The sequence below is a fragment of the Perna viridis genome, chromosome 10 (assembly GCF_037379345.1).
Source record: "Perna viridis isolate PV_CMFRI_1.1 ecotype Kerala chromosome 10, ASM3737934v1, whole genome shotgun sequence".
NCBI classification, from domain to species: domain Eukaryota; kingdom Metazoa; phylum Mollusca; class Bivalvia; order Mytilida; family Mytilidae; genus Perna; species Perna viridis.
Window position 1 is genome coordinate 14,762,523 of NC_142454.1, and position 26,579 is coordinate 14,789,101.

A 26,579-nucleotide genomic window follows, 5' to 3' on the forward strand; every position below is an offset into this window, starting at 1 on the left:
CTTTCAAGTGGAGAAATAGTGGTTACCGATATATATACAAGAAGATACTCCATCAAGTAGGAATAGTTTTGGTTAATTCTCAACTTGATATAGTTTTGTTTGCATTTCCTATATGCAAGTTTAAGTGAGAATGTTCAAATAAAAATACATATTACTTTGTTCTATAAATCACACACAGTTGTAGGAAAATAAATCAGTTTCTCTCATTATGAAAGTCTTATGGTAAGAATGTGAAGTTAATCACTACTCATTTATATCCATGTATAAAGTCGCTAGCTTTTAATGTGAAAAATACTAGTAAAGAATACACAATATTATGTGGAAAACCAAGAATTTTGTATCTCGCCACAATCATTGGCGACGGGACGTGGAAGTACGATGGTCTTGCAGAAGTGTGATGGTAGTACGCCAAAATGCGTTGATGATCACACTGAACTGCAATGGTTAGACATGATTGTTGACTGCCAACAGCAATGCAGAAATGCGTTGGCCATTACAAGGAGGTGTGGTTATTTTTTTTGTGCTTTGCTGAAATGGTTTGACTATCATGTAGATTTTTCCGTTGAAATCGTAAATAAACGATTATCTTAAAATTCAACAGATATGATATAGTATACATGCAATCAGAAAAAAACTTTGCTTTCATTTCATTCATACTTCCAACTACTGAGGAAATTATAAGAACAAAATTAATTATTTTACTTTATTTCTTACCTACACCCAGTGGAAAGAGAAAAAACTGGTAGTCTCATTTAGAAGGATGAGTACTCTTTTAACACGAACATATTTTTTTACTAGCTTAGCTCTAGAACGCTTGTGGATAGCTCTAAGACTTCTGTATTAGCATATGAACTACATAAAACACATCTGATTGATAGTACCTGTAGAATTTGCAAATACGAATGTAATGTAGTATAAGATGACTCTCTTTACTCTGCGTGTGTGTTGTCCTATACACTGTGGCTAAGGTTATCAAAGTAATATGAAGAAAAACGTGCTAGTCTGGTCCACCGGAACTTGTGTCTTCAAAATTCTAATACTCTATTTGAACTCGTATATTGCAGTTTCTATTTCGACTTTCAACTATAGAATATGCTCCATGAATCGTTGTGAAAGCATGTCTTACTTTTTCTAAAGGTAAAAATCCATGATATCAAATTGATAAAAAGAGCAGCATTTACTTTGAAATTTTTAATACAACAATAACAAAGTTGTCCTGGTAAATCTTTTAATTTTATTTATTATAGTTTTCATGATGCAAGAAATACGACTTTCAGTATCCGCTATCTTTTGTAACCTGTAGCTACAGTTTATGTTCCTCGAATTACCTTGAGTAACGTAACGTATCTTTTACATTCTGATACTTCATTAAATACATGTAATGTTAACACTCAAAATTAGTAATGATGTATGCTACGTTTGTTTAAACAGGCAACAATTTACTAGCTACATTCATGACTTTCCTTTCAGTTTGTTAGTTTTCTCTATGACATAGTACGTGCTTATGCACGTAAAATTTCATGGCGACGTTGAATAGGGTATACCAATGCACTTCCGCACATTTGCGTTAGACATCCAACGTAATTCAGCTTTGATTATCGCAGATCAGCGTTACCTTCGCACTTCGATGTCCCCATCGCACTTTCAAGTCTTACACATATATATAGACATTATTTGTATGCTGAAGAAGGAATCAGTTATCCGAAATATTCAATGTAAATTTTACCATCTTTTGGTGATGTTAAACATATTTAGACATTTTATGTATATATATATATATGAATGACCCGGCCAGCAAAAGCTATATTATTTATAGCCTAGCTGGCCGAGTGGTCCAGGGCGCTGGACTTTGTGCAATATTGATTTGTTGTGACATGCATCATTAATTTGATCCTCTATCCTACATTGATGAACTGTCCCGTACTACCATACATCGTGTACTAAGTTACAGCCCTAGATTAATCCTATGAGGAGGAATGACCCGGCCAGTGAAAGCTATATTTTATATAGCCTAGCTGGCCGAGTGGACTAGGGTGCTGGACTTTGTGCAGGTAGTGTTGCCATAGATGTCACAGTGGTACGAGTTCGAGTCCCGCGGAGGGAACGACCGAAAAATTTGCGCTGCAAAATTTGACAGTTCTAACATCATTGGAATTTTTCAGACCTATCTATACGTTTACATATCTTCCCTGTATCAATTTGATATGATGGAGCAGTGTAGCAAATAGAGTCGTCACGTCGTCACATTCTGAGACGTTTGTGTGTATATATTTATTTTGTTTCTACACAGGATGCATTGGATCCCAAGGCTGACTATGAAGGAGTGGTGTTTTATTATAGAGAGAAAGAAATAGTTGGAATATTATTATGGAATGTGTTTGGTAGGGGGAAAGTACATGCTGCAAGACAGGTCAGTATTTTGTCAATAGAAAGTGACTTGCATAAATAATTACATATGATTTTTGAGAGATGAGAGGATGATGCAGGTCCAGACATGTATACATGTAGGTCTTGTTGAGGATGTGACACAGTATTGGTTTGTGATCAGTGATTGGAAAAAAATTCAGTATTATTGCAAAATCTTGAAAAATCTCTGTTCTGGTTTGTGAAAAATGTGGACACATGTAAATTAAAATGATATTGGATGTTTTTCTATGTGGAAAAGTTAGGACATAGGACAAAACTAATGTTAAAAAAATAAATATGGATGATCAAATTGAGAACCAAGAAGCAACAAATTCCCCACTAGTATTCATTCCTGATTTCCCATAAATTCACTTTTGCATGTCACCAAAAAAAAGTTTTAACTTATTCTTTATTTGGTAATCCAGGATTTTTAAAGATAAAACTGTACTTAATACATGTTTTACTGGTACTTGAGCATAGAATGATGTTTAAAGGGAATTTGTTTTCTCACCTTTCAAGATTTGGCATGAACATATTGTTAGTAGTTTGTTCATATAATTCTATGTTCTTTATTTCAGATTTTACAAAGGAGCAAAGAAATAAGAAATGAGGACCCATATGAACTGTCCAAGTTATTATTCCGTAGCTATAGAAAACAACCCAAAGAAAATAAACAAAAGTCTCACGATGGAACATCATGACAAAAGACTAGCTGTGATACTTTGTAATATTGTTAAAATCTTATAGTAAAAATATAAAATCTGAAAGATTTTTGTGTTTGATGTTATGTTTTCAGATTTTTAGTGGACCACTTTCGTCTTAAAGGGAAAGACCATCTTTGCATTAAGTTAGGCTCTTATGATAAATCATTCCCTCGTAAACAAAAATAAATAACCTTTAATGCAAAATGTGCTTTTATAAAATGCTCAAGGCTATGCAAAGTTCTAAATCCTTGAAATATAAGTGGATAGCCATCAAGCAGAACTCTCCTATCTGAAGGAAGATCATCATCAGACTTAATTGATTTTTACCGATAGCTTCTGATTGGCTTGTGACATCACTAAGTCGGTTTGGTACTGATACAAGTACGGCAAATAATATGTAAAAATAGGATATTCTGTAAATATTTCTACGATCCTGTTCATTTAATCACCAAAACATGATGACTTGTCAAGCTTACGATTGCACGAATGATAAAAGAGAAATGTTGTAAAAGTTTGGGTTTTTTTTAACAGCAACACGAACATTCTTTGGAAGTCATGGAAGTAGCCATAAGATTTTCTTTACAAATACTAGCCATCTGGCTGCTAATCCCGTTGTTCGTCAATGATGTCTGACATTTGCTTACATGTTGTTCCTCAATCTCTTCTCCTATTAATTTTGGGTTAAATTTATAGGGGGAAAGTCCTAAATTTGTGATTTCTTCAGACATCATAATCAATTACCTATTTACTTTCACTTTACAAACCGACTTAGTGACGTCACAGTTCAACCGATCATGGTTTCGCCCATAGGGGCGGGAAATTCAAATTTCCTAATAATAAATCTCGATTAATTAATTAAGAAAAGGAAATTATTTTGTTTCAATTTAATTTTCATAAATATTAAACAGATTAGTTTCGATATTTATGACTTGCGCAATAACATGGTCTTCTCCTTTAACCAACATGCATGTATATTGTAATGCTGTACATGTATTTTGAAATCTTTACTTGAAATACTTTAAGACACACTTTTAAGTAAGAAAAAAAACTTAATACAGATTATATAATTCATCTTGGTACAGAACATATAATTCACCAGAAAAAAAAAAACCCACTGATTATCTCATAAAATAAATCACATTTATGTAAGCACTTTCACCTTGTGGTTCTTCAAGTACCAGTAGACACAAAAATGTCAACTAACACTGGTGATACATGTATGATGTTTCTTTGTAAGGTTAACTGGCACTTTGCAAAATGATTTTTGACAGTTTAGCAATAGATTGTACTTGTGAATGAAATTTTATCTTTCACTTCTGGTTTTGAGTCCACATTTAAAATAAAATGTCAAACATTTAGAACATGGGGTATTTCAAATCAATGGGTCTTTTACCTGTTATTTGTGCACTTAATTAATTTATGAAGTTCAAATTTTGCTTAAATTCATGATTTTGAAGTCAAACAAAAGTAGATAATAAAAATAATATGAAGTAAATAATGTAGACTGATCAATAAAGTGAATCTATTTCTAAATCTAATTACTAGTATCAAAGGCAAATAAATTGTTTTCAGTACATGGTTTGTTATGGGTGAATGGACAGACAAATTCTACATACATCAAAGGAAACCATTATTGGAATACCAGGATGAAAAAAAACAGGAATATTCAAGATTTTGATTGGAAATCTGCAGAAAAACAAGAGGCTCCCAGGAGCCTGAATCTCTCACCTGCTTATTTTTTTGCCTTTCAAGGGCAACAACTCTAACAAGGAGTCGTTCAACAAATTTGACCCAAGACTTTTGTATGACTTGTCACAAGAATCATTTCACCAATTGAAAGTTTCTTTTATTATTATTATTATATTATTATTATTATTATTATTATTATAGTTACTGGCTACTGGCTGGAAACACCATTTTTACCCTTCAAGGGCAATAACTCTAACAGGGAAAAGTCCTACAACTTCAACCCATGAAGACTTTAATCAGTGCTATCATTAAGATTATTTCATCAAATGAAAGTTGTTTCTATCTATTATTATTTTCAAGATATTGCCTAAAAACAGCATATCACATCATTTTTCATCTTTCAAGGATATTAACAAGGAATCCTAACAACTTTGAACGAATGGAGACCTTTGAAGCCTTTATCATAACGATCATTTCATCAATTGAATTTTTTTTCATCTATGATGGTTTTTAAGAAATTGGCTAAACACTGTTAATAGAAGTAATTTTTCTCATTTCTAGGGCAATAACTTTATCAAGGAGTTGGCCTACAATTTAATCCTAATGGAGACTTGTAGAGCTCTTCAAGTCAAACTGCAAATAAATAAATGAGTAACTCCTTTCAAGTGGAGAAATAGTGGTTACTGGTATATATACAAGTAGATACTCCTTCAAGTAGGTCGACTTTATTTTTCTCTATCCCTTATAGTTCTTGTCCCCCGCCGCAACGCGGAGCAAGGACATAGAAATGCTGGTGTCTGTCCGTCCGAAGCTTGTGGACGCAACTCCTCGGAAACCACTGAACGGAATTTGACCAAATTTTGTAGGATTGTTTGTCACAATCTGTAGTTCACCATACTTAACTGCTATTTTGATTCGACAATTTTTATGGGAGTTATGGGACTAAGTTCATTTTTCACATTATTCGCAATAGGAACACCTTGTGGATGCAACTCCTCAGAAACCAGGGAACGGAATTTGACCAAATTCTGTAGAATTGTTTGTCACCATACTTAACTGCTATTTTGATTTGACAATTTTTATGGGAGTTATGGGACTTAGTTCATTTTTCACATTATTCGCAATAGGAACACCTTGTGGACGCAACTCCTCAGAAACCACTGAACAGAATTTGACCAAATTTTATAGGATTGTTTGTCACCATACTTAACTGCTATTTAGCTGAAGGTAAGTATATCATCTCTTGCATCCAAGTTGCTTTTATATGGATGGAACCCAGTTGTTCTTGGATAAGTCAAATCATTTTGTTGTCATCATTTTTGTTTTGGAATGCCTGCTTGAATCGCCACATGGACTTATGAAAGCACATAAGTTTTGAATCTGCTATTTATGCAAGTGTCAAACATTTGTAATTCAACTCTTTCTACAGCAGCGGGGGACATATGGCTACGTGTAGCGTTCTTGTTGAGATACAAGTTTACCTTAAAATAAGTGGCTTTGCCTCAAAGTTCTATAAATAGACATGGTTGCCATGTTTTTTTTTTTTTTTTAAATCAAATGCAGTATTTGCTCAGGATACTGTTACGAATATCCATAAAATTCTGTCAAGTCAGAGAAAATATTCAAAGAAGTTTACTGACGACGCCAACGATGTATGGCAATAACAAATATGGCCCTTTTGGCCATGTGAGCAAAAAAGAAGAGAACTATATAGTACCTTAAAAAATTAGCAGTATACTGGCGGTTCTTTCCTGCTTTTTCTAAGACACTCATCTTACTGCTTGTTAATATTCAAGTAAAATGGAAAGATCTGACAATTGGAGGTAGATTTCAATGAGGCCATCCCGCCATGTCAAGGTAGCAAGGCTAAGGACCATAGAATTTTGAGGGAACAACATTAATTGAACAGATTTTCCTAAGTTCAGTTAGCCATAAAATCTAAATAAAGGCTGCTGTTCTAGTAGTACATTAACAAGGTCAAGAAAACAAGACCAACAAACCAATTCCAAAAACTAAAATTGAAAGGGAAACAAGTACTCCAAATCTTCAAGCCTTGAAACATTCTTCATCTATATATCTCATACCTGTTAATCTAAAAGTGGATACTACTCAGTTATTCATGGGTTTTATGTGTATGTGCAGAATATCATTACATTGTTTATTGGCCCAGTGCAGGTCTGGGTGTCAAAAGAATAGGCCTGTGGCAGCACTAAGCTTGTCATTAAAGGCAAGTAAATAGTGCTCATAAGCCTGGATGGGGGCTAGGGCGTTCTACCCACAGAGCAACTGGGTTGTGTGCTCCAGGTGGTGGAATGGGATACCACTGGCATGCTACATGCTGGGGTCGTCAGGCCACAATACAGAAATCTAACCTCAAACCATAGTGCATGTTCCTTGCATGTTACAGTACCCAGCTGTTAGGAACAGGAACCTTTGGGCTACGTCAGAGGAGGCTAAATTGCCCGACCATACCTACCTCTCCAAATACCCAGTGGCAATCAAAATGACAACCCTATAATCCTCAAGTCCCATCCCATTTTTCTTTTCATCATTATTTGATGTCAATTTTATCAACCTTTTCATGTTCATTGCCTGGATATAGCAGAAATATTGCTGCTTGGGCATTTAACACCAATAACCAATCAATCATTGTTAATTGCATTAATTATAGGCATGACTGTGTTTAACAATAAATGTGGTTTACACAATATGTACTTCACATTATTGCAATCTTCATCCTACTGACAGGAAAGTTAGAGTGCATATTCCAAGGATTTTGATAAATTATCTGGACCTAAATTGTGATTTTCAGTGTCAACAAACTTATTCTCTGTATTTTTTATTCAACAAAGTTCAAGACTTATTTTGAAGTTTCATATCTTCTCTGTTGGAACTCATATTTTAATTGTATTTGGTTGCTTTTATTTTCACTTTTTTATTGTTCATATCTTCTATACTGTTTTGAATACTGATTTTTCACAATTCTGACTGATGGCAATTTTATGCAGCCTCTTTGTACATTTGTTTTGCTATAGCCTGGAAATAATTACATTGTAACTGTAATGGAAGCGGTACGTTAAGAGAGCTGTAAAACATTGTTTAACCTACCATTTCCATAAAAAATGCCTAGTCAGGACCATTGACGACTATAACTGACAAATTTATGCATTTGTAACTTTACATCAAAGACCTAAATCTTCTAACAGTAAGTCTGAATTTAATTAAAATTGTATCAGACTCCAATAATTCCTATTATACTCGGCATCACATACATAACATATCGTTCAAATTTGAAATAAAAAATGGTGTAGTTCCATTGACACCTACCGACAATTAAAATGTGTTGAATAACTTGCTCATTCAAATCACATAACGGCTTCTCCGTGAAATCTGAATTGTTCCAATCCGATGAGATTTTAAATCCTGATCACAATGTTTACATTGTCAAATTGGCTGTGATTTTGTTAACAAGACGATTTTTGGTAGTTGGTAGTTTTACCGCCTTGTTTTGGGTCAAATTTTTTTTTCTAGAGATTATCGTTCCTACTAAATAATTGTTTATTTTCAAATTCAGGAGAAATTTTTGTCAACATAGAAACTAAAAAATGATGGAATTACAATGGAATTTCTCGTAAGGAATTATCAAGTTCTTTGATTGTGCATATCAATCGTAAGTATTGATGTTTGGTTTTCATAAACTGAGAAACGCATAGCAATAAAAAGAAGGACAACTCTGCCTCGATAAAAGAACAACTGAACAAAATCATGATTAAATCGAAAATTGGCTTGAATCGAGTATAATCGATTATGGATTTTCATCCTAGTACCAACACTAATTTACATGGACCACTAAGAGTGATTGATAGAGTTGAGCAGCTACATGTATTAGACCTGCTTTTATAAATGGTGACACAGGTAGCGAGTACATTAGAAATCATGAAATAATGAGACTTTCTGTTGTCAATTCTAAGTTTCACATTTTAATATGAATAAAAACAAAAATATGAAATAGACTGGTCTATCAACACATTAATTTAGGATTCAGTCTGTGTCTTAATCTTCTTCTATTTCTACATTTGGTAAATCAGGTTCATTCCAATCAACTTGGACTTTCTTGTAGTCAAGGGTAGTGATAGTTTTCCATGCTGCATCATGGGATACCATCTAAAAAATAAACAATGCATAAAATTAAGTACAGATTCTTAACTTATTTAAGCTATTAGACAGCTACTTCTTGGACAATAATAAAGTTATTTTGCAGTATGTGTACATCTTCATTTTGTTAGGAGAAAAAAATCTTAAAGTTGTGTAGGTATTCCAAACATATATGAGCACTCAATATCTTAACAAGCATACAGAAATTGAACTTCCTGTTTATAAAATATTTTGGTTAAAAGATCAGAAATGAAATATTAACTATTTAATATTTCAAAGAATATCTGTTAAAATGTGATTTGGTCTAAAAATAAGTTTTCAGTCAGCAGAGAAGTGAACAAATCCAAAATGGGCAATGGCTGAACATTTTTAATAATTGTAAGAAATTAATATAATTTTTGCAACCATGAAAAACGTTCAACTACTACCAGTAATTGTACATGCATAAGTTCCTTATAAATATATTAGCAATTAACATTGTTTAATAAGAACAAATTGATGGTGATTTTAAACAGCTCAGATGCTAGAGATTAAGATGTCGTGAAGACAGATAGCTTGCTTGTCCACTCTTGGCACTGCCGGAGTATCCCAAGTCCATGTTAGGTTCAAAGTTACTTATTGGTTCTTACTTATTGTTCTTACCAAATAGTGTGTAATGAAGAATGCAACTAAATTGACTGCTAACAAGATATTATATTTTTGTTGCTGCTTGGCATATCCTTCCTGGAATGAACCCTCTGGTTGTGGTAGGGAATCTATATCTGTCAATGTCATCTTCGCTACCTCTCGTTTACTTGGAAGATTAGCAGCATGTCCTCCCATGCACCTTACTGCAGTCATTTCTAAAAATCAATCAAATATACATACATGTATCAACTTTGTACCAGTAAAATCTTATATATTCCATATTGACTTCAAACACAACTTAAGTAGCTGTCTTTGTAAGAATCATGCAAAATCTGAAAAATGTGATACACCCCAAAAAAGGCTACATGTTTTTATTTTTGTAATTAAGTTGTTTTATGGGTCTATACTATGAAATGTGTAATTATTCATTCAAATCTGCCTGCTCTTAGGAGATAATCCACATCAAAAATCCAGTAGATTCTATTGTATTTGAGTGCCATTTACAGTTATCTCCCTTAATTTTGAAATCTACAGTGCATTCTATATAATTTTTATCTCCTAAGAGCACGGGTTACATGAAAAACCACAAGTTAATTTCTGTTTACTACAACATTTCAAACAAAATATCAAAAATAAAAATATGTAGGCTTTTTACCCATGAATCACATTTTGCATGATCCTTAGCTGGAGAGCTACTTAAGTTTTGACATGATCAAGGAAGCAAAAGCACTAAATAACTCCTAGTTAATGCCATATCAAACAATCAGGAAGGCATAAGTGTTGGTCATCATAATGATACTGGATGATGGCAATGTTATGCTACTGTGGCAAATAACAGCGATTTTTTTTTAACTTCATCCTTTTAACACAATGTACCTGCCTTATCCCCTTCGAACCTACATGCATCTTTGTCAAGAGCTACTTTTTTTGCACACATTGTATCTACATGTATAAATGATAATAAATCCTCTAATTCATTAAGTAGTTAATAAGTTTTATGTTCAGAATGTTTGACTATGTACATCTCTATATTACCAACAAGGCAACTAACTCTCCCACTCGAGGGAAACTAACAAGGCAACTCTCCTACTCGAGGAAAACTAACAAAGCAACTCTTCTACCCGAAGAAAACTAACAAGGCAAATCTCCTACTCAAGGAAAACTACAGATTTTACAAAAGTAAAATATTTACATGTACTACAGTAAAGTGATTTGTTTCCACTAACAATTAATTGCCTTCTAATTTGAAATAGTTTAGAACTGTGTACAACAATTTTATTTGTTAACTTCACAAAAGGGATAGGACATAAGTTTTACCAACTTATGAAGTTTTCTCCTTATTTTTTGTACTCAGTACTAATCAAATGTTTCTACAAAATGAGCCATCAAAGCAAAACAAGGGTACTTAACTGAGGATAGGCACACTAGGATGTAAAAAATATTTCCAGAAAATGCAAAGAAAAAAACTTGATAGGAGGCCTAAGGCAGGAAACTTTATTTTGGAATAGAGAGTCATTTTGCCTACATTGCACATCAACTATAAAAATGCTACATTTTTGTACATGTACACAAAATATGCTTATCTGTACCAAAATGCTTAAATAAAATATTACATTATTCCATATTTTTCCTTCATTTCAACAGTACCATGTACATGTACATACATTTAGGTAAGCATGACTAAAATCAGGAAAACCAAGTCCAGGGCCTTTTCAGGGTAAATTGGGAAAAGCTACCTTGGGTCAAATAAGTAAAAATGTTGACATTTTAACAGTATTTTGGGAATTGTTTAATCCACCATTTTCACATAAAATGGTCTTTGTAAGTTAGGAACATTACCACATTCCACAGATTTGATTAAATAATTATTCACATGTATATGCAGTTTTAAAATAAAAGATATTTTGACTGTTAATTTACATGATGATCAGTTGGTACTTCTGTGAGGTAGGTACAATTTGGTTGGAAACTGTTAGCTTTTACAAGTAAGTGTAGGGTTTTACATTGCAGAAGTACCCACTAAGATTGCAAAGGAAACTGGCACAAAAGGGTTTATTGTACATACCCTTTATAATATCCATAGGCAATTTCTGATTTACAATGATTTACAGTAATACACCAGCCTTCAAAATTGTTTTCTACAGTGACATCACAACAGAATGTGAAGTCGAACAAGCAGCTACAACTAATTAAGGAGTTCAGACTCCTGTCTGGGAAGGTCTCTTTGATAAGAGCACAGTGGTTTGAATTTTAGTAAAAAAACGTTATAAAGATTTAGGGAAGGCATTCTGTCTATATTATACATACCAACCCCTTAATCTTTAAATCTGCTTTTTCTTTACATTTTTTAACTTAAGTTCATAAGACTATGATAGAAGCTATGGTACATGTAAAATTAAAAAAAAAATTGATTACTTCCCCCAACATAATCCCTTTCGGGATTCAGTGTCTGGAGCTATTTTCTGATTTGGCTGCCCACTGAGCGTTCAGTGGTGGCCAAATCAGAAAATAGCCCCCGACACTGAATCACAAATTGGATTACCCCCTAACAGTGCCAACTCTCTCACAACTAACATATTTTTGAAGCTGATTTGGCAACAATATAAAAAGCATAAAGCATAAAAGATTAATTTAAAGTCGGTTTTACATATAACAATATAACATAAGCTCTGTAATATTTGTCCTATTCGCTATTGTCTTTCCAACTTTTGGCTAAATCTCACGCATTTGTATCTTGAAAGATTTGCAGTTCTGCTCCCTCTGACATGAATGGAAATTCGTAAACATATCTTATAAAGCCTTTAAGGGAAAGAGAGATATAAAACAATTTCACAAAATTTATCATTACACAAATTCCGGCGCGATCAAGCTTACGGTATCAACTGACCTAAATTTATACACGTACAAAATCAGATATACTAAATACTTGAATTTCAATTAACCAACTTACGTGGTACACGTCTTACTGCGAAACGTGTTAAAGGGAGTAATTTTGGTAACATTTTGAAGGACATTGTGCTCCCCTTGCAGAAATGGCAGCTAACTGTTCGGAACTCGTACCGGTAAGGGACCAGATTGAATGGTTCTATTATGAGCGAACGTACAGTGGCAATTTGTAAAACTGGAACCAGATTTGTCTCCAGTTCGGAATATGGTAGGAAGAGACATGAAAAATGGACAGGTTTGAGTGGAGTGAAAATGACAGTTGTGATAAACCTGGTGAAACTCTTGTTTGTCAACAGCCTGTCGTTTCGTTATATGACGGGGAAGAAAAAGTAATTAATTAAAAAAAAAAAACCACTTTTAACTGAAAAACAAATTGTATGAACTGGTATAAATCTTAGACTTAGGTATTAATATTTGATACCACTATTCCGAGCCATAATATGGATTTTATATCTTAAGTTTAAGATGATTTTAATGTGGAATTATATTGGATTTATGCCAATATTAATTCTCAAATTTACATATAGCTGATCTGATGCGAAGGAAAGAATGTCATTTAGCTAGATCCTTTAATCTCAGCTTCCGCTATGTTATGTAGTCGTAGATGACATATTATCTTTAGACATTGCTAATTTTGGGGATTTAATACATTGCATCTACCTTTAAGAACTTGAGATCAGGGATACTACAGACACTGTGAAGTCAGCCTCATATCTTGACCTACAGTGCTACACTTAGAAATCGATGGGAAAGGAAAAGTATTGACCAAACTTTATGACAAACAAGATGACTTTTCATTCAGAATTGTCAACTTTCCTTTTATCTGTGACAACATCCCTACAGCATCTGCATATGGAATGTTCATATCACAACTCATACGTTATGCCAGGGCTTGCAGAAACTATGCTGATATTTTGTATCGCGCTAGAATTCTAACAAATAGGGTTCTGGAACAGGGTTATGTTGCTAAAAGATTGAAGTCATCACTACAGAAGTTTTATGGTCGTCATCATGAACTTGTGGATCGTTATGGTGTATCCATCTGCCCCATAAAAACTGATTTATTCAAAGTGTCATAGTTTTCCTTTCCTCTTTCGTCTACCCCGGATTTGACTTTTTATGGGCAACTTGGCAGGTGTTTCTACAAAAGCAGGGATGCTTACCCTACTGGTGCATCTGGTCCATGCTCCCAGTTTTTAGTGGAGTCTGAGTTGCTCATTTTCTTTTGTTACTTTGTATGTATGATTTTAGTTTCTTAATGTTCTTTGTTGTGTATGTCTGTTTTTCATGTCTGGTCTTTGTCCCTGAATTACATTCTTTTGATTACCACTAAAACCTTGATTCCCTTGATTACTCTTTTACATAAACTGATTATTTGGCATTTTACACGACAAAACTGTGATCAAATTTGTCATTGGTTAATCAATCAGTCAGCGGTCATGATGCAATCCGTCATTAATATTCATTTTACTAAAAATATATTTAAATAAATTTTCTGTGATTAACTGTTGTGAACTTGCTGTGCAGATAATTATAAAATAAACCCACAACAAAGCGTATAGAATATCAATAAAAGATCAATTTTGCATATATATATATCAACATTGACTGCAATTTCTTCAAACATCTTGCCTTTAGCATAGTGTGTCATGCATCCATGTTTTTGTTTTAATCCACACAATTCATCTGACCTTATTTTTAGTCAAGGTACACTGTACCCTCATCAGTATACAGTACATGTAACTTTGGATATTTTATTAACTTTTGTATTGATACTGTGCTTGGATGATAATGAAAATCCAATAAGGCATTGCCACCTGGATGCTCGCCATCATATTAATACAATTCACATGTATTTGCTTTGTTTACTGTGTTTTGTTATGTTCATTGTCTCATGTATCTTGTTTTAAATGTTAAGCCTGCTTAATGTTCAGTTAAAATCTCACTAGAGCTTTAATATTTTAAATATTGTATATATGCTGAATTCTTCGTCTTAGTCTTACATTAAATGATATAGCATTTGACTTACAGTAGGAAAAAAAGCTGATGGACAGGCAGGTTCAATGTCAGGTACTTGTTCCCTCAAATTTGGATACAGGTCCATTGAAACTTCATCTGCCTAGGTTTTGGACCTACCATAATCACTGCATACTTAATTTATTCTTATTGATGATCTTTCACTTCCTTCTGATGGACTTTTCATTTAGGATGCAAAAAAGTCTTGGAACTTTCACTCTTGAGAGTACAATATTAACCCTAAACCAGCTAATGTTATTTACAAACCCTGCTTGTGTCACATTTCTGCTCTTTATTTAGAAAATAATTTTATCCTACTTAAATATTTACTAAACCATTTCTGATCTACATTATTAACACTTAAGTCATCATTGTCTATAGCTTTGCTCTTGACATTTATGACAATTTCTACAAAACTTGTGAACAGTTATTGGAATTGCCTATCAATTTCATAATGGAATTTGTCATTTTCACTAGATAGACCTGATGTACATGTACTGGTATATCTCTTTAATAGGTCTTTCAACTTAAAAATTTTTTTCTTTTTGTTTTTCTTGCACCAGCGACTTCATTTTTCTTTGTTTTAGAATAGATTGTTTACTTTGCAAATATATACTGTAAACTGGGAAATTTTTCTCTTTTTTTCAGTTTCTGTTTCTCCTTTATAGTATTGTTACTTTCTTTTTTCAGAGTACTTTTGTCCATGGTCTGTTGACCCTTACAACACATAAATTAATTTGGAAAGACCCAAAAAACAGAGTAAGTTCAAGTCTTCGTTATTAGAGTTATCTCCCCTTTTTAGTGGCTTTCATATAGAACTTTAATAACAGACAATTCCTTGAAGTGAAATATTAAAAGATCATTTGTTTTGTACTTCTTTCACATGTCATTAATATTTGAGTAAATTCAAGGTCAGTCTAAAACAAACAATGGGACTCTCTCTGTAATGATCTTACCATGTCTGTTGCATGGTCTCATGGTTAGAAAGTTATATTCTAATATACATGTGAATGTCTCATTTAACCTTTCTATTTTCAGGGAAGAATACTTTCTTTGCCTCTTTCATATGTTGTGTTCTTAGAACAAGAAGCAGCGGGCTTTTCAAAGAGGTATTATTGACCAGTATTTCTATAAAAAAACAGATACTTATTCTTTAAAAGAACAATTGATATTACAAATTAATTTTGGAGGATATTTATATAGGTATCACATTCTTTAATCTCAAACTAAATCGCTTAAATTGATTTCACAGATAAAATACCTTAGAATCAGAATTTGTTTTGGTGTTGAAGTATTGTTACCACAATTACCAAGGAGTTAATTAAAAATGTACAAATGTACAAATATAAATAAATGTAAACATAATCACTAACATACAAACAAATAAGATAAGCTGTATTGGAGAGTATAATTCTGTTTCAGTGCCAAAATCGTAGTACATTTAAGTGCAGCTGACAGTAACAGGTCTACAGGACCAACAAGACAGAGCAAATACAACCACATCAAATTGTCTTTTAAACAATCTGGAGAAAGAGAAGTACTGTTACATTGTTACAAGTAAAAAATGTTTGTCATGCATCTTTTTTTATATGCTTACTGATATCAGAATGATGGTACACAGGTTTGAAGATATTAATGTATGAAATTTTATTCACCAATTAATGGCTGAAGAGTTAATATGAACAGAACATGATTTATTTCAAATGAATATCACCTTCACATATTACCAGTATCAAACTAAGGAAGGGATGCTTTTCTAGACATTTTTCAGAAATACTAAAAATTGTATTTCCAAACTGATTTTTTTATCTTCAGTTTCACAGAGAATTTTCTGAACAGTTAAAAGAGAGAAGATGGGAGAAATCCTTGCCACCTCCACAAGCAGCTGGTCCTGTAAGTTAGCCCAGGTTTCTGGCAAAAAATATGATTCAAAGCTTGTAGGTGAATTGAAATTCATTACAAATACAAATATGTGCTTTTTGCTGTGTGAAAATTCCCAAATTTGTTCACATTCACTTTGGTTTATTGAAATTTTGATGATTTTCTTATAGCTCTTGCACACAAAAAAGCTAGGAAATATTTGTATTTTAAAGTTATACTAATATAGCAGCAATATTTTTGTGAAAAACATGTTTCCCGTGTAAAAAAAATTGATACTTCACACTGTGAAATAAATTTAGTAATTTCACTCTTGGTCATTCCCCTGCCAAAACAACAGGCTGCTCAAAAATTTATGTTGACATAAAAACCTATAAATAGGATAATCAATTGATTGTGGGGAACAACCAAAATATAATTGTATTGATGTGTATACTGAAAATTTCAAATCCATGAATTCAAGAACCCACAAACTTGTGTTTCTTTCCTGATCCACAAAATTGGTATCCATGAATTAAGGTACCTTCACAGTAATGTATATTTATATACATGTATTTAAAAATATCTTCATAATTTTTCTGATATAAACAGGTTGGAAGGCACAGAGGCATTATGGGTATAGAGCGTTCTTTACAACAAAAAAATAAAGCTACAGATTCTAATATTACACAGTCATTTCAAGACCTCAACAATTTAATTGAAAAGGTAATAATAATTTGAATGGGAAGTATATCATCATACTTCATTAGTTCAGGAAAGTGATTTTTTTATGATGTTTGTAAATAGTGGTATTAGGGAAATAATAATTATAATAATAAAATGGACACAGATACAAAGGGAATGAAGCCTGTGGATCAAGGGAGACAGGGCTCACGCTACTGAGCAATTGGGGCAAAATAGTCACCCTGGGGTCGCTCACTTCACCCTCAGACAACACATAAAGCAAAGACGAAGTCGCCCTCTCATTTTCAGACATCACCCATGACCGGGACTGAACTCCATCTTTAGCAGTATTTTGACAAAAGTTATCTCTCTTCGATAACAATTCAAACAAAAATGGCACCCGTTGAAGAAAAAATAAATTGTAAAAATCTTTGAAATCTATTGAATAACAGTTACAAGAAAGTATTTTTAGTGAGCTTTACGTTTCAAACTTTTAAGGCATGATACGGAAAGAACATTCTTCACTCCAGTTTACAAAAAAATGTTTTATTGTTTATATTTTGTTACGAAACATACAAATTTGACATGTGGTTTGTTGGGGCTTGGATTAAATTTATCTCAATTGATAATTGGTAGAAAACCCAAAGCGTTTCTTATGATCTTCTAGTTTCACAACTGAACAGTGAAATCTCCATTTCAACGGAACATTTCTAAAACTTGAGACAAGTTCGTGCCGACCACTACATATTATGTGTGTCAATAAAGTTTCTGTCAAGATTTGTCAGTAATAAATAATTTTTTAACATGATAATTGATATTCTTGATGAACTTGTATCAAGAGACTGGATTTTTTAAACAAGATATCATTATGGGTAAAGTGGGACCAGGGGCAAAAATAGAACAAAATGAAAATTTCAGCAAAATGTCACTGCCTGAAATTTTCTATTCCAGTACAGCTAAAAAGACAAAATCAATAAGACAATGCAACACAAGAAGCTTTGCTTCACTCAATCACATATTGATTTTACTATAATAAATATGGTAAGGGGTAAAGGTATAGAAATTCAATTTCATGAATATATATGATACAGTCAATCTTTCAGTCAGCAAGCCAAAATTTTTAGTTACTTACATAGGTAGCTTAAAGAAAAAGTAACATTTATCTCAATAAAAGAAAATAAACATATAAAATGCCTGCTTATATTGTGTGCACGTAAGTATTGTGTTGATGAACAACGCAGGTACATGTTCACTTTTCCCAGACCACTCCCCACTTCTCCCTAGTGTCTCTTTGGAAGAGAAGTCAATTCTCCCTGTTTTTCTCAAGTAGCTTGAGACCTGGGGAGATAGGGTTATTGACACAGAAACAATCACACAGAACACTTAAAATAAATCAACTCTGATTTCATCAAAAATTGTATTTTTGGATCAGTTGCATCAATCTTAAGGAAGTTTTCTTGCTTAAGCGTCAGTCTGTGTAAGAATCAGGCAGTGGGTAAAACATGGTATGAAAAAAACCCATCATTTTGATAGTGTAATTTCACTATTTGCACCATCAGAATCAAGGAAAACAGACAAGATCTTCCATATCGTGCTGGACCATTGAGTTATAATTTCATTGAAATGCACCGAAAGTGAACATTTCAATGGCAGATAACCTAATTTTTTAAACAATTTGTTAAAAAAATTTCTTAGCAAAGCCAGTGATGCAGAAATTAAATGATGGTCTTTTCAAATAGAAATGTATCCTTGAGTGATATTAAATTGTCAGATCGATGGGGTTTTGATATGCATGTTTCTGATTTTTCCTCTTTTGCCTGATTTTTACAAACAATTACACTTAATACCATTTCATGATGAAATATTTAAAATAGTATATGCACAAATACATTCACTGTAAATAGAACTTTTGTAGAAGAAGATAATAGACAAATGTACAATGGAACCTGATTAAACCAAAAGTTTCTTTCAGTATAGGTAGATATTTACCAAGTTTTTAAAATACATTGAAACTGATGTAAGGAACTTAAAAAAAACTTTTCTGGATTAGACAATTTCCTTTTTTTTTTCTGAGTTCGGTTTCATTGTACTAGATATGCAATTAAATGAGATGAACCATTCATTAATTTAGCTCAGACTGACAAATGCAACCATCATAATTTGAAGCACAAGGAAGGTGTAAACATTGTCATTTAAATTTTCTATAGGCCAAGGACATGGTTTCACTTTCTAAAACCATAGCAACAAAGATCAAAGCAAAACAAGGGGACTTAACTGAGGATGAGGTAATTAGACTTAATGATTTATCGATATAGATTAATCTTACACCAAATGCTTGAGAGTTCTGGTAAGGGGAAATAATTTTTTTGCAAATACCTTACATCCTTTAAAAAGTGAGAAGTTACATTTTGACAAAAAGCAATGGAAGTATTCACTCATCTATGAATCACTGTGTCTCTAATAGGACAAAAATGTTCTATGAAAAAATTTACTTGTCGTTTGGCTTAACAGATCTTTTATGATATTGTTATAATATTTTAGCCATTGAATGTACATGTTCTGTTGAAGAAAAATTACCTATACTTTAAACATGAGACTGGTGCAACATATATATGCATCTTTAATAAGAAACTATGTTTACACACAATCCTTGGTCACATATACTCATGGACAAAAGAAAAGATACACTTGTAGGAAAAATTCTTCATATATAAATTTCAAATTGCTCTATTTCGAAAAATTCTCATTAGTTTGACTTTTTCATGAAACAGCAAGGAAATGATAAAAATTTGATTTAAAAAAAAGAAGATTTGGATTACCCAATAGTATACTTTGAAATTTTAAAAACACCATTTTTTGGCAAAAAATGAAGTAAACAAACAAAATTTTAATTACTTGGCAGTGGATTTTGAAATTTAAAAATCGCCATTTTTTACCAAAAATGAAATCTCAAGAATAATACAAATTTTAAATGCAGACAACTGTCTGCAGAAATGTAGTGACATTTTAATAAAACTTTTAAGCATCTTATTTATTTGTAAAAGATTGTGATGAATTTAAAAAAGTTGATTTGTGAATTCAATATTTACCCTCTACATCAGAATCTTCAAAAAAATTCTGTTAATTCCATTTAAAAACAATGGTATCTGCATCTTAGGAAAATGACAAAAATAACCATATTGTAGATACTCTTTTATTTATGTTAGTTTGAGTTATTTATCTTGAACTGATTCAGTTAATCATAAGTTTTGTAAATGAATATATTTCTATTTCCATTGTGGCATTATTTTATGTAAAGTATAAAGTGTTGCCAATGCAGTTTTTCGAAGAATTTGCATATCTATTAATTTGTAGGAAATAAAAATTGAAGTTTCTACCATTCAAGAGCATACTTTATTTAAATATGTTGACTAGTGAAATTTTATCTATGGTCTTCTAATTCTCTTGTAGACAGTGAAGTTTAAATCTTATTTACTCAGTATGGGTATCCCTAACCCTGTAACTAGGGAAACACATGGTACGGGGGACAAATACTACACAGAACTAGCTAAAGAATTATCAAAGGCTTTAGAAGGTCCTCTGAAGGAAAGTGGAGGCATTATGACATTAACTGATGTATACTGTCGAGTAAACAGAGCAAGAGGCATGGAGGTTTGTGTGCACTGTTGTAAAACCCTGGGTTAATTAATGACATTGTTCCTTTTTCTTGTAAACTTTGATTACAGAAATAATTGACTGTCTCAGGTAGATAACTTGACAATTGACAAAACTACTTTAAGTACAACTTCTTTTATTATAAAGGAAATTGTATCTGAAGAAATTCTAAATCAATAGTTGTCTAGTGAACTACCCAAGAAAGTGACATACAGACCAAATTTAAACTCTTGAGTTTCTGCAGGGCCCTAATTGTTTGCCATCACATATTTTTAAAAGTATCCAGCTACAACCGTTTGCCTACAAAGGTTTCATGTACATAACTGGAGGTTCTTTGCCTATTATTTATTACTAAATTCAGAATTTGATTTGTAGACTTTTTATAATTACCGGTAGTAATCTATGTTGTAGTTAATGTCACCAGAAGATTTATTGAATGCTTGTGAGATGTTAGAACTACTCAGACTTCCAGTCAGGTAAGTTTAATAAGAACCCATAATTCATTGACAATTTAAAATAAGAGTTCCTTCACACTAAACCATTACCCACTTTTCATGTTCAATGAAAATTGATGACTTTTTCTGTACAAAGGGTAATATCAGATACTGTTATTGTATTTTTTTAAGCAGTATATTTATTTTGGCATTTATTTTGTTGGTTTTTGGCAGAAAGTACTTTTCTGTGAGTATTAAGTACTGCTTTGAAAACAGAGAAACAGTTTTACAATGATACTTAATCTGAAAGGAAGCCATTACAAACCCAATATTACATGATGAGTTTAACTGTAAACTTAAGCAATTTAATCAAATTAACTACCATGGTATATTATTGTGTCCATCTGTTCAGCTCTCCTCAGTTCTAACTACCATGGTATATCATTGTGTCCATCTGTTCAGCTCTCCCCAGTTCTAACTACCATGGTATATCATTGTGTCCATCTGTTCAGCTCTTCCCAGTTCTAACTACCATGGTATATCATTGTGTCCATCTGTTCAGCTCTCTCCAGTTCTAATTTGCAAGTCTGTAGAACCCATGGAATAGATTTTGGTAAAACTTTCACAGGTTCTTGATTAGATGATGCAATTTTACACCTCTTATTTTGTTTTTCCATCTGTATGACTTTTGGGTCCCTGATGCAAATTAGGGTTTTCATCATCTGTCAGGCAGGGGGACATGAAAATTGCATAGATTTGTTTAAATGATGCCATTGTGCACCTTCTTTTTTTGTTTTCTACCTGATTTTTTGGAGTTTTTTGTGTCCGAAATAGGATTATTTTCTAATCAATCACTGAATGGAACTTGATAATACTTTTCAGTTTCTTTATTATACAATGAATGTCTGAATGTCATAAATTACTTTTGTGATGTCCTATATGTTTCTTGGGAGTAGAGTGTGGGGGGGGGGGTATTTGCGAGTGAGCTTTTTGTTGTTGCAAATTTCATAATATTTTATTAAATGAATAATGAATCTTTTGTCAGCAATGCTGCAAAATTCGATACTGCGACCAAAGTTAATTCTGGCAAATCACAAACAGAAGTACAGACAGGAAATGTAATTGGAAAGGACTGATAATGTAATTGAGGAGAGTTCACACCCATTAAACCTCCCACATCATTGGGGACACTACACAAAATTGGTGAAAAATTAGAATCTGCCACATAGAAATGGAAGATTTGTCTAATGCTAAATCATTGAATTTTTTTGCTGAGAGTCAACTACTTATCTTGTGCCTTTAGTGTGATATTGTAGTTGCATACATCAAGTTTTAATTTTCTGTACTTTCTTGCAGATTAAAGACATTTGACAGTGGTGTAGCAGTTCTACAATTACAGTCACATGATGAAGAACAAGTCATTAAAAATACAACAAAAACAGTAAGTCTTTTGTAATTCTTAAAAAGTTATGCGACTTTTTTTTTCCCATCTTAAATGGTTGATCTTTTGTTTCATTATGTAATGCTGATTTGTTAATAAACATCTGATAATGATCCAGTCTTCATTGTGTTCCGTCAAGCATAAAATTGACACTAGGATGTTCAACTGAAAAAAAAATTCCCTAGGATCAGGGTGATAACTCACTTAAAAGTGATGTTGCCATATTGTTTCTATACATAAACTTGTCCTAATTTTATTAAGTCTCTTTACTATAATTATAAAATTTTTCATAATTTCAGTTTCTATGCTTTACCTACCAGCTTGTCAGTCTTTTCATTTGACCCTTTTAATTCACAAGAGTAGGATCCAAACTCCTGTTCAAATACATGGATATTAGAGTTCAATCTTAGCAATGTAACTATTTTCTTGAAAAAAGTTCTTGCTTTTATGCTTTTATTTACACACAAAAAAGAATGGTAGATAGTTTATAATGCTATACATTACATGTATAATGTGGGAAGTGGAAGATATAAATGAGTCTTTAGTTAAAGTGAATTTAGACTTACAAAGCTTATTGAAATGTAAAAACCTAATTTTGTTGACTAGATTGAAGACAACCAGTCAATGACAGCAGAAGAGTTGGCTCAGAATGTTGGAATATCTGTGATATTAGCAAAAGAAAGGTATTTTTTTCATGAAATGGTTTTTAAAATATTTCTTCTTTTTCATCATTTTTAATAATCTGATATAATCATTGTACTATTCATTTCTTGTGACATATGACTAAACTTTGACCTTTGGTTCAAGAGATACAAAAATAGATACTTATAATCATTTAGAAATGAGGTCTAACCTGCATCATCAATAATGGAAACAGGTCTAGTAACCACTCAGCCCTCTGTGTATGTATCTTTTAGTCATGCTTAGGAATATATATTTTGATTAATCTGCAACTAGGAGTGTATTTAACCAATATTTTTTTTTATAAAAAAAACTCTACCAAGTGTTTAATTTATACACATATTGAAGATTTTAACAAAAATTGATACCAACAAATTTAAGTACTTCCACAGTAATAACTTAGCCCTGATAGGCGTATGTCAGTGTTGTGGGCCAAACATGCAGTAAGTCCAGTTAAAATTCAGCCTTTTTAGTCCACACTCTACTAAGAAATTCAATAAAATATTTATCAGTTATGGACTTTTAACGAAGTCAATATATTATATATGGACCTGTTAAGATAATACTGTCCGAGGTCAATATATAACATATTGATGGAGTGCAAGTCCTTAATTTATATATTACAGGTACAAATATAATGTGTTTTCTTTTTTGTCTGCTTCATCTGCTGTGCTTCAGTCGTGATTGGCTGAGAGTAATTACAGAACAGAACGTTTATATCTGGATCTAATTTTAGAAGTATAGAGTATGTCGGTTATAAAAGCTCTTTAAGAGCTTATGTTTTGTTAGCTAACTTGCCGACTTATATAAAGCTTATTTGATTTGATTTGATTTGAAGTATAGCATCAATATATTTAAAAAATGACTTCGTGTATGTGGAATATCCTTTGCATCACATGTTCATAATAACTAATTAACATAGAAGACTGTTTCACCGTATGTAATATATCCAATTACTGAACTTGTGTAACTTATTGAAAACATTTGTTGGGAATTGTTCATCAAGGTTTCCTAGTGTTGTTTGTCAAGACCAACATTCTAAAAATTTTTTCAGATTGCTGTTAACAGAAAAAGTTGGTGGAGTGTGTAGAGACGAAAGTGTAGAAGGACTCAGATTTTATCCAAACTTATTCTTAACAAAACCTGTGTAATTTATTGTCATAATTTATCATATATAAAGGCATAATGGTTAAATTTTACACTTCTTGATAAGCCATCGTAAACTCCCTTCCCGATGTTTCAATATGGACTTCAGTGTACAAATAATTACATGTATTTTACAATAATTCTGGAGGCTAAAACTTTCCCCATGTGCTCAGTTAGGTTGTCTCTTTCAAGCAAGGGATGTTGGAATTACAATAGAAAAATTTTACACTTCTTGATGAGCCATCATTAACTCTCTTCCTGATGTTTTAATATGAACTTCAGTGTAAAAATAATACAGATATTGCAATAATTATGGAATCTTAAAACTTTCCCCATGTGCTCAGTTTTTCTCTGTCAAACAGTGGATGTTAACTACAATAAATCATTTGTGGTAGTGTGCTGAGAAAAAAGTTCCAATTTTATGAAACTTGTTACATAAATGAAGAAACCCCAAATAACATACCTGTTAACCTGTGGAAGGTTCCTTCTTCCCCTCATGCAATGTCTCAAGTGGAAGAAATTTGTTTAATTTCTAACTTCAATTACAGTGAAACCTGGGTAGCTCGAACTCCAAAGGACCATTGAAATGAGTTCGTGTTATCGGGAGTTCGAGAAATTGAAGTTCGAATATTTCTGGATTTTTTTTTGTCACCGTTCCGAGTTCGACTTTATGGTTAGAAATTGCTTACTTCTTACGAAGTTGTGTTAGTTCGTGGATCATTTTCATACGCTTTCGGACGATTATGTTGATTTGTGGACTTTAAAAATGCTGTGTTTGCTTTTAAAAAGTTCAGAATTCGAGTTCCTTGGTCAATAATTTGTTTTTATCTGATTTTCCTTCATGCTTTCATCATACCGACTTCGGAACATTCTCAAACTTTAATCAGTACTATGTTAAAATCAAAACTACCTAATTAGTGATGACTTAAGTATTACCTGTCATTAACTAAAATGACACTGACTAATAATAGGGTTTCAGTTTTTCACAACTTCTATTATCCAAGCTGACGCCCTGTGCAGGTCTGGGTGTTAAAAGAATAGGCCTGGAGCAGCGCTAAGCTTGTCGTAAAAGGCGACTAAATAGTGCTCAGAACCCTAGCCAGGGGCTAGGACGCTCTGCCCACAGAGCAACTGGGATGTGTGCCCCAGGTGGTGGAATGGGGTACATTTGGCGTGTTAAATGCTGGGGTTGTCATGCTATAATACGGAAAACCTGACCGCAAACCACAGTGGTGCACCGTGTTGGGAAAGATGCCACGTTCCTCGCACGTTAAAGAACCCTACTGTAGTATTCTCCCGGAGTAGGAACTGTAGGGCTTTGCCACAGGAAGCTAAATTGCCTGACCCTACCCACCTCTCCCTATTTCCAGTGGCAATCAAAATTTGTCGACCCCATTGTCCTTGTGTCCCATCCCTTTTTCATTTCATCAAGTTCATTTTATTATCAATTTCATGTTCATCGTCTGAATATAGCTGAAATATTGCTGCTCGGACGTTAAACCCCAACAAACAAACAAACTTATCCAAGCTGACAAAATGGCTGACAAGTTCGAGTTAATGATGGTTATTCTCTAAGATTTCCTACCGAATGGACCGACTAGTCAGTTCGAGAAATCCATGGTTATTTATATTGATTATATAGGAGAAAATTGTGGTACCTTGAATTGTGTTAAAAGAAATCCTGGGTGTTTGAGCCATCCGAGTTTGAGCAAGTGAAGTTCGACTATAAAGTATTTTTTACAGAAAATACGCCAAAAACCTCCCACAAATCTTAGATTTTTATGTGAGAAATTCTAAAATTTCTCATTGATTTTGAGGGAATCTTTTCCCTAATGTGGGAGAGTTAACAGGTATGGAAATAACTAATACAAAACCAATCACGAGGGGAAAGAGACTGTTTTTTTTTTCTGGTGCATCTTGACATAATGACAATTGTTAACAAATAATGATATCAGGCCTGGGTTTAATAAAAAAAAATCAAAATGAGAAATTCCTCAAATCTACAGTTTCAAGTGACCTGATTGGTTAAAATTTGAGTTGAGGAAGGAATTTAGGAAAATCTCAATTTTAGATTATTTTTTATGACACTGAACATGCTGAACATTCATCTGAATATTCTCAACAAAACATAAAGCAGAA

The 26,579-nt window shown here is 32.8% G+C and overlaps 3 protein-coding genes across 5 annotated transcripts in view; 2 read left to right on the forward strand and 1 right to left on the reverse strand.

Annotated features, from left to right (window-relative positions):
- The window catches only part of LOC148604665 (apoptosis-inducing factor 1, mitochondrial-like), a 30,530-nt gene extending 27,353 nt beyond the window's left edge, over positions 1-3,177 (forward strand). For all 3 annotated transcript variants that reach the window (XM_088549031.1, XM_088549030.1, XM_088549032.1), the window contains exons 16-17: positions 2,291-2,410; positions 2,985-3,177. In XM_088549031.1, the coding sequence (XP_088405157.1) occupies positions 2,291-2,410; positions 2,985-3,107 (243 nt within the window). In that variant the 3' untranslated portion in view covers positions 3,108-3,177. The remainder of the gene's footprint in view (positions 1-2,290; positions 2,411-2,984) is intronic.
- Positions 3,178-8,763: 5,586 nt separating this feature from the next.
- Positions 8,764-12,684, reverse strand: LOC148604667 (uncharacterized). The gene is made up of 3 exons (XM_088549551.1): positions 12,532-12,684; positions 9,597-9,796; positions 8,764-8,963 (listed from the first exon to the last, which is right to left on the reverse strand). The coding sequence occupies exons 1-3, from the start codon at positions 12,593-12,595 to the stop codon at positions 8,853-8,855; spliced, it is 375 nt and encodes a 124-aa protein (XP_088405677.1). The 5' UTR covers positions 12,596-12,684; the 3' UTR covers positions 8,764-8,852.
- A 13-nt stretch (positions 12,685-12,697) lies between these two features.
- Positions 12,698-24,488, forward strand: LOC148604668 (vacuolar protein-sorting-associated protein 36-like). Its single transcript, XM_088549549.1, has 12 exons — positions 12,698-12,856; positions 15,234-15,302; positions 15,582-15,652; positions 15,966-16,080; positions 16,359-16,436; positions 17,013-17,126; positions 19,292-19,369; positions 20,535-20,735; positions 21,150-21,214; positions 22,529-22,613; positions 23,220-23,296; positions 24,349-24,488. Exons 1-12 carry the CDS (start codon positions 12,755-12,757, stop codon positions 24,443-24,445), a joined length of 1,152 nt encoding a protein of 383 aa, XP_088405675.1. The 5' UTR covers positions 12,698-12,754; the 3' UTR covers positions 24,446-24,488.
- The last annotated feature ends 2,091 nt before the right edge of the window (positions 24,489-26,579 follow it).